This window comes from Enhydra lutris, unplaced genomic scaffold (assembly GCF_002288905.1).
Source record: "Enhydra lutris kenyoni isolate GAN:26980312 unplaced genomic scaffold, ASM228890v2 scaffoldscaffold13, whole genome shotgun sequence".
NCBI classification, from domain to species: Eukaryota; Metazoa; Chordata; class Mammalia; order Carnivora; family Mustelidae; genus Enhydra; species Enhydra lutris.
In genome coordinates this window covers 48,741,249-48,749,996 of record NW_019154097.1, presented here as the reverse complement: position 1 = coordinate 48,749,996, position 8,748 = coordinate 48,741,249, and the positions used below count along the sequence as shown (strand labels likewise).

The following is an 8,748-nucleotide window of genomic DNA, read 5'->3' as shown; positions in this document are numbered from 1 at the left end:
CTAGCGGCTCCTCATTTACGATCTAATTTATGACAGGCGGGTACTGCTGTTCCCAGTTACAAATGAAGAAACTAACAGGCAGCTTAACCAATCTGTCCCAGGAATTAAGCCCCCCACGGTGGACAGTAGGCCACAGACTGACACTCGGAATTCTGACCCCAGGCTGCGGCGTACTTTTTGGAGCTGCCTCCTCCTAGAAAAAGCTAAATCCTCCCTTCTCCCTCTTCTTCCCCTCAGTCTGCATGATGCAGACGTGCAGTTTCGACGTTCCAAACGATCTCTGTGGCTGGAGCTGGATCCCAACAGCCTCTGGGGCCAAGTGGGTCCAGAAGAAGGGGCCTTCCGGGGTGCCCAACGTGGGGCCCGAGGATGATTTCTCTAGCCCTGGTAGTGAGTAACGGCCATGCTTCCGCCCTTTGCCTTTCTGGGCTTCTAGTGACCTCTGCAGGAGCTTACGATGTTTGCCTTACCGGGCAGTAATAACTGCCCCGGGATGGGGCGAGGTGAACCCCAGCGACCTCAAAACTCAGGTTACTCAGCAGAAAGCAAACTACACACACTCAGCTTCCCACCCCCCACCCCGCTGCCATCCCACAAACTAACCCTAACCCTAACCCACGCCCCCAAATTTTTTTTCCTAAGTTCCCACTTCTTTGTTTTGTGTCCCTTTGCATTTCTCCAACCACAATCCTCTCCCTTCCGTTTCCTGTTCTTTCCTCTTCTCCTCCGTCTCCCCCCACTGCCCATAAGCCCTCTGGCTCACTCCAACGACTTTCTCTCCTTCCTGGGCTCTTTCCCCGCTGCCTGAGGTCGGCTTTTTTTTTTTTTTTTTTTAAGATTTTATCTATTTATTTGTGTGAGAGAGAGATTGAGATCACAAGTAGGCACAGAGGCAGGAAGGGGTGGGGAGGGGAGGATGCTCCCCGCTGAGCAGAGAGCCCTATACGGGGCTCAATCCCACGACCCTGGGATCAAGACCTGAGCCGAAGGCAGAGGCTTAACCCACTGAGCCACCCAGGGTCCCTGAGGCCAGCCTTCTAAAAAGACCTGGAGAACCACCCCTCCCCTTCACTCAGACGCCCTGGAAAGCAGGGCGGGGCCGGCCCGGCCCGGCATCACCGCCCCCTACCCCCGCCCCACCGCCTGAGCCTTAGCCCCCCAGGCCGAGCCCTGCGGCGTCAGTAAACGGTGGCTGTTGTTTTAATTCTCTCTCTCTCACTTTTTCCCTCTTGCTTCCTATTTTTCCATCTTCCCTTCCTTTTCTCCCCCTTTCTCCCCTCCACCCCTTTCCGCCTTTCCGGAGCCGCCATTCCCGGCAGGGTGCGAGCGCGCTCACCTGACGGGACGGAGTGGGAGTCAGGGACGAGCACGCCTGCGCAGCCTTAAGCCCCTCCTCCGGCTACCAGTTGCGTCACGGAGCGAGCTCCAAGCTGATTGGCTTCTTGAGCTGCTAGGAGGTCCAATGGGTTGGGAAAAGGAAGAAGGCAGGACTCAGGGGGCACCTAAAGCGTCAGAATCCAAAGGACGGGGTTCTCCCTGCTGCTTCTGAGAGCATGCTGCGTTTCATACGGCAGTGCCTGTGTCCTCATCATTCTTGCCAAGCATTTCTGGAAGGCTCGAAGTCCACGGCCAGATGTGGGCCCCCCTCAGCGCTGGCTGATCGTAGACAGCTGTTGGGGCTTCCCAGGCTCAGGACCCCTGCAGTCCCAGAGTCCTGTCCCTGTGCCCGACTCCCTCAATTTCAGCCATCTCACCTTACCGGCCTTTTCCTATGTAGGTGGCTTCTACATGCTCCTGGACCCCAAGAATGCAAAACCGAAGCAGAAATCTGTCCTCCTGAGCCCGCGGAGCCATTTCTCTGGCTGTCTGAGCCTGTCCTTCCACTATATCCTCCGTGGACGGTCACCTGGTGCAGCCCTCACTGTCTCTGCTTCCGTCTTGGGTGAGACTGGCAGTCGCTGGCTTTCCAGGGACCTGAGGCTCATCTCCCAGGGTTAGGTTGACAGGAAACTATGGGGCATCCCTTAGGGTCTAGGGAAATCTAGGATATATGCAAAGTTACTCCACGGAGTGGAATCAGGCTTCTGGAAAAAACAGATACAAGTGCCAGGAGAGGGAGAGAGAAGGACCTGCTCCCATTTGGGAGAGAGGAATACGCTCCCAAGTATTCTCTTTGCTACTCATCCTTCTGAGAGTATACGTTGGAAGTCATTTTTCAGTCCTCTTAATAAATCAGTTCTCTCTCGGATTCCTCTCATTGCAGGCAGCATCCGGAAACACACTCTCTTCTCAGGACAACCTGGACCCAACTGGCAGCCTGTTTCTGTCAATTACACAGCCCAGGGACAAATTCAGGTACAGAGGAGCGAGAGGTCAGGATCTCTTGCACAATCTGAAATGGATTGAGGGTTTGCGCACTGGGAGCAGGGTGCCTGGGTTCCTGAATAGAATAAAATTAGATGGGGGGAGAGATAGGGCATTTGGGCTGTTTTTTCACTCCCAGCCCCCTTTATGTGTCTTTTCAGTTCACCGTGGTGGGTGTGTTTGGAGAGACCCCAGAGCCAGCTGTGGCAGTGGATGCGATCAGCACTGCTCCCTGTGGGGGTGAGAACTAGGCCCCGGAAAGATCACATTGCTCAGAACGGGGGGCCGGGGAGGGTCGCAGGGGAATAGAAAGCATGGCCCACGTTGCTCACATCTCCCATTTTGACTCCTAGAGAGCTTTCCTCAGTGTGACTTCGAAGATGATGCCCATCCCTTCTGTGACTGGGCCCAGGCATCAGGGGATGGCGGACACTGGACCCATGCAAATAAAACTATGCACATCCAGGGTACAGGTGCTTCTGGAGGTGAGGATTGAGGATCCCTCAAGCCAACAAATTACTGAATCTTCTCCCAGCTGGGGTGGGGTGGGGGTTGACTGGTGTGATTGATGGAAGAAGATATTGGAGATGGTGAAGACCAGCCAGCAGGTGTTTCCTGGGAAGCTGCCCTGGTGCCCGAGCTGTGGCAAGAGGACAGAAGTAGAGTGAGTTGAAAACTTTTATAGCTGTGGGGTCACTGAACTCTCCGGAAAATGCAGGCATCTCACTTCGCAGAGCCCAAGGCTTCAAAATCCACAATCTCATTTTCAGTCAAGACATTTACTGGTGCAGCCCATGATTTAGTTTTCCCTTTCTTTCGGCTCCTGCCTTCTTCAGTTAGAAGTCCAAAACCAGCAGCGGGGTGGGGGGGGGACCTGCTACAATGTGGGGAGTTTGCGTGCTCGCGTCAGACCCTCTTTGGAAAGCACGGTGTTGTGAGAGAAAACCATGCTGGGTTGTTCCTGTGGCGGTCTGTCATCTTGTCCTTCTTCTGACTGCCTTCTTTTTTGCCCAGAAGGTCGCTATATTTACATCGAGGCTGACAAGTTCTCTGAGGCGGGCCAGTCTTCCAGACTGGTGAGCCGGCCCTTCTGTGCCCCGGGTGCCATCTGTGTGGAGTTTGCCTACCACATGTATGGCCTCGGAGAGGGCACTAAGCTCAATCTCCTGCTGGAGAGCCCTGCGGGCAGTTCCCCATCTACTATCTGGCAACGTGTTGGGTCTCAGAGTCCTGACTGGCTGAACACCTCTGTCACCATCCCTTTGGGGCATCAACAGCCCATGCAGGTGAGAGACAGAGAGGGCGCCCCCTGTCAGCGTCTGTGGGGAACGTGGTGAGGGGGGCCATAATGCCTGGATACAATCAGGGCTGAGAAGAGGGGCCCCTGGAAAGGGAGTGGAGCAGAGGTGAACTTGGTGTCCCTGAGAGGGATACCTGGTTCCTGAAAAGGAGTGGGGGCAGAGTTGGATTGTTGAGGCTAGATTCATCTGCATTTCTCTCTTGTCTGTCCCTCATTACCTTCAGCTGATCTTGGAGGCTATCAGGGGTACCAACACTGCCTTTGTTGTTGCTGTGGATTTTATCTTGATCAATCATGAGACTTGTCGAGGTAAGACAAATCCAGGGCCGCAAAAGGGGGGCCCTGATCTGAGATGACCGTCTCTGGAACTGGTGAAAATCAAGTTCTCTCTCATGCTTGAGTTTTCACACAGCTTTGTGTTCCATGTTCTGCCCACCTCGACCTTCCCGGTCTTACCAGGATGCTTGCTTGAGTGAATGTGGCTTTGATGCCGTGAATTTCTGTGGCTGGATCCGCAACCCCTTATCTAGTGGACGGGCAATCCTGAAGGGAGGACTGACATCCTGTTCATGTTGTGTTTCCTGTATCTGGCATAACGTCTGACATATATTAGGAGCAGTGTTTGTTGAGAGTTTGTTAAGTGAGTGAAGATTGGCTTTGGAAGTGGGAGAGGTGTGAGTTACTCTTTGAGCCTGCCCACTTGAAGCGACTGAAGAAGGTGACAGTATGATTTTGACTAAACTCCAGTGCTTGTTTGTTTGTTTGTTTTTCTTTGCAGGAACAGTGCCAACAGAGCTTCCTTCCAAATCTCCAGTTTCCCCCCCTGGCCCTTCTGAAACTCCTGTCTCCACAGGAAAACCTATGACTCCCACAGAGAAAACTATGGCCGCCACAGAAGAACCCATGCACCCCCCAGAAAATTACACTAGCCCCAGTGAAATAGCCACTGTCCCCACAGAAAATACCATGGCCCCCACAAAAAAACCCACTGTCCTCAGTGAAATAGCCACTATCTCCACAAAATATCCCATGGTGCCCTCAGAAATGTCCACTGTCTCCCCAGAAAGATCTACTTTTCCCCCAGAAAAATCCACCTTTCCCACAGAAAAACTCACCATCCCCACTCAAAAGCCCACCATCCCCACAGAAGAGCCCACTATTCCCACTGAAAAACCCATTGTCCCTGCTGAGGAGACCACTGTCCCTCCCGGAGAGCCCACTGTCTTCACTGGAGAGTCTACCATCCCCACAGAAGAATCGGCTATCTCTACTGAAGAGTCTGTTGTCCCCATTGAAGAGACTTCTCTAAGCCTTGAAGAGCCCACTATCTCCACAGAGGAGTCCACTGTCCCCACTGAGGAGTCCACAGCCCCTCCTGAAGAGCCCACTGTCTCCACAGAAAAGCCCACTGTCCACACTGAAAGGACCACCATCTACACTGAAAGGACCACCATCCCCACAGAAGAGCCTACTATCCCTGCAGAAAAACCCACCGTCCACACTGCAAGGACCACCATCCACACCACCATCCCCATAGAAAAACCCACCATGCCCACAGAAAAGCCTATTGTCCACACTGAAAAGCCCATGGTCCCCATGGAAGGGACTACTGTTACCACAGAAAGACCTACAGTCCCCACGGAAAAACCCACCATCGCTACCGAAGAGACCACTATTCCCACAGAAAAACCCACCATGCCCACAGAAAAGCCTGTTGTCCACACTGAAAAACCCATGGTACCCGTGGAAGGGACTACTGTTACCACAGAAAGACCTACCATCGCTACCGAAGAGACCACTATTCCCACAGAAAAACCCACCATGCCCACAGAAAAACTCATCATGTCTATAGAAAAACCCACCATCCCCATAGCAAAACCAACTATCGTTATGGCAAAACTCACCATCCCCACTGAAAGGTCCACTGTCCCTACAGAAAAACTCACTGTCTCCACAGCTAAACCTACCATCCTTACTGAAGAACCCACCATCCCTACAGAAAAACTTACTCTCCCAACAGCAAGACCCACCATCCCCACTAAAAGGTCCACTGTCCCCACAGAAAAAACCACCATCCCCACAGAAAAACCCACTATCTCCACTGAAAAGACCACTGTCCCCACAGAAAAGCCCACTGCCCCCACTAAAAAGACCACCATCCCCACAGAAAAACTCACTGTCCTCACTGAAGAGACCACCATGCCCACAGAAAAGCCCATCGTCCCTATAGAAAAAACTACCTTCCCTGCAGAAAGACACACTATCCCCACTGAAGAGACCACCAAGTCCACAGGAATATGCACCATCCCCACTGAAGAGACCACCGAGTCTGCAGAAACATGCACCATCCCCACTGAAGAGCCTACTATCCCCACTGAGAAGACCACTATGCCCACAGAAAACTCTTCTGTCCCCACTAAAAGGCCTACCATCCCCACAGAAAAACCCACTGTCCCTACTGAAACTACCACCAACCCCACAGAAAAACCTACCATCCCCACTAAAAAGACCACCATTCCCACAGAAAAACCCATTGTCCCCACTGAAAAGACTACCATCCCCACAGAAAATCCCACTGTCCCTACAGAAAAGCCCATTGCCCCCACTAAAAAGACTATCCCCACTGAAAAGACTACCATCCCCACAGAAAAACCCACTGTCCCCACTGAAAAGACTACCATCCCCACAGAAAAACCCACTGTCCCTACAGACAAGCCCACTGCCCCCACTAAAAAGACTATCCCCACTGAAAAGACTACCATCCCCACAGAAAAACCCACTGTCCCCACTGAAAAGACTACCATCCCCACAGAAAAACCCACTGTCCCCACTGAAAAGACTACCATTCCCACAGAAAAACCCACTGTCCCTACAGAAAAGACTACCATCCCCACAGAAAAACCCACTGTCCCTACAGAAAAGCCCACTGCCCCCACTAAAAAGACTACTATCCCCACTGAAAAGACTACCATCCCCACAGAAAAACCCACCATCCCCACTGAAAAGACTACCATCCCCACAGAAAAGCCCACTACCCCCACTAAAAAGACCACAGAAAAACCCACCATCCCCACTGAAAAGACTACCATCCTCACAGAAAAACCCACCATCCCTACAGAAAAGCCCACTGCCTCCACTAAAAAGACCACCATCCCCACTGAAAAATCTACTGTCCCCACTAAAAGGCCCACAATTCCTACGACACCCCAGCCCAGCCCAACAGTTGTACCAATTAGGCCAACAGTCTTGGTGATGCCTCCTATGACTACCCCAAGTACCTCCATGACCTCGACAACCCCTGGACATACTCCAGGTATGTGATGGAACACTGGACAAACAGCAGAAAGTAAGAGACTGTGAGTAGGAAAGAGACTTAGCTAAATGGATGCATCTAGTGGAAAAGTACAGTCTTAGAGGAGAGATGAATTGGAACATGGTAGCTTTAGAAAAAATAAGGACCACCGTGACCAAGAGGGAAGCAGGACATGGTGGCGGTGGAGGTCATTGGGAGCCAAACACTAGGCTTACAACATTTTTTTTTTTAAATAAGGATATAATTCATCTACCATATAGTTCATTCTTCTAAAGTGTACAATTGAGTGGGTTTTTTTTTTAAGATTTTATTTATTTATTTGACAGAGATCACAAGTAGCAGAGAGGCAGGCAGAGAGAGAGGAGGAAGCAGGCTCCCCGCAGAGCAGAAAGCCCGATGTGGGGCTCGATCCCAGGACCCTGGGATCATGACCGGAGCCGAAGGCAGAGGCTTTAACCCACTGAGCCACCCAGGCGCCCCCAATTGAGTGGTTTCAGTATATCCACAAGATTGTGCAAACATCAGTTTCTAAATCCAGAACATTTTTTTAAATATATTTTTTTAAGATTTTATTTATTTATTTGACAGAGAGAGATCACAAGTAGGCGGAGAGGCAGGCAGAGAGAGGTGGGGGGGGGGAGCAGGCTCCCTGCTGAACAGAGAGCCCGGGATGGAGGTCCTCCATCCCAGGACCCTGAGATCATGACCAGAGCCAAAGGCAGAGGCTTAACCCACTGAGCCACCCAGGCCCCCTTACATCCAGAACATTTTTATCAGCCCCAAAGAAACCCCCTACCCGTTAGCGCTCACTCCACGTTCTCCCCAACCCCCACCGTGCCCCATCTCCTGGCAACCCCTAACCTACGTTCGGTCTCTGTCAATTTCCCTGTTTTGGACACCCACATAGAATGATGTAATACGTGGTCCTTTGTGACTAGCTCCTTGCACTCGACACCGTATTTTAAAGGTTCATCTGTGCGCTAGAATGTCAAGTTATCCACATGTCAGATCTTCCCTCCTTTTTATGGCTGAATTATAGGGACCTCTGTCTTAGAGAACTCGAGGGTGGGAAGAGAGGAGACAGGACATCGCCTTGAGAAAAGCAGTAGAGTGAAAGACTGACGCAGGCTGTTCTCCCCATAGCAAGGTGTCCGCCAAATGCCCACTACGAGCCCTGCGCCTGCCCAGCATCCTGCGAGAGACCCAAGCCCAACTGTGGGCCCCTTTGCAAACCCGGCTGTGTCTGCAGTTCTGGCTTCTTGTTTCATGAGTCCCGCTGCATCAACGCCTCTTCCTGCAATTGCTTCTACAACAACAATTACTATAAGGTAAGACCACTGGGATGCCAGAGCCCCTAAGGGAGATGGCAAGTGGGTTCTAGTTCCATCTGCTCCCAAGGGGAGATGTACATGGTTTCTTGGATCCATGGGACTGTCCCAAGGGGCCAGCTCACAAGCTGGTAGAATTACACAATGGTGGAATGATTCTTTCCAAATGTGGCTTTTCATCCTCCTCTCTGTTTGTGCGGTAAATATCGGCTACGTACCCACTTTGGCCCAGCTAGTACCCACTGGGCCAGCCAGGTGGTCCAAGGCCTTCCTCATCTCCTCCTTGAGGGAAGCTGGGGGTCCCGGCATATGCAGAGAGCCCTGGATGCTGAGTAGAGCTTCGGGCATGTTCAGGGCAGAACACAGCGTTCCAGAATTTTCTTCCAATGGGACTTGCAAATCCTGTCAAAACACAGGAGTTGGAGCGCCTGGGTAGCTCAGTC

At 51.9% G+C, this 8,748-nt stretch overlaps 1 protein-coding gene across 1 annotated transcript in view; it reads left to right on the top strand.

Moving 5' to 3' along the window:
• The first annotated feature begins 242 nt into the window (after positions 1-242).
• The window catches only part of LOC111145500 (zonadhesin), a 31,580-nt gene continuing 23,074 nt past the window's right edge, over positions 243-8,748 (top strand). Inside the window, exons 1-11 of the mRNA XM_022500393.1 lie at positions 243-390; positions 1,688-1,942; positions 2,264-2,355; positions 2,526-2,604; positions 2,718-2,849; positions 3,379-3,650; positions 3,889-3,973; positions 5,268-5,401; positions 5,774-5,842; positions 5,993-6,977; positions 8,121-8,305. Coding sequence (XP_022356101.1) covers positions 243-390; positions 1,688-1,942; positions 2,264-2,355; positions 2,526-2,604; positions 2,718-2,849; positions 3,379-3,650; positions 3,889-3,973; positions 5,268-5,401; positions 5,774-5,842; positions 5,993-6,977; positions 8,121-8,305 — 2,436 coding nt within the window. The remainder of the gene's footprint in view (positions 391-1,687; positions 1,943-2,263; positions 2,356-2,525; positions 2,605-2,717; positions 2,850-3,378; positions 3,651-3,888; positions 3,974-5,267; positions 5,402-5,773; positions 5,843-5,992; positions 6,978-8,120; positions 8,306-8,748) is intronic.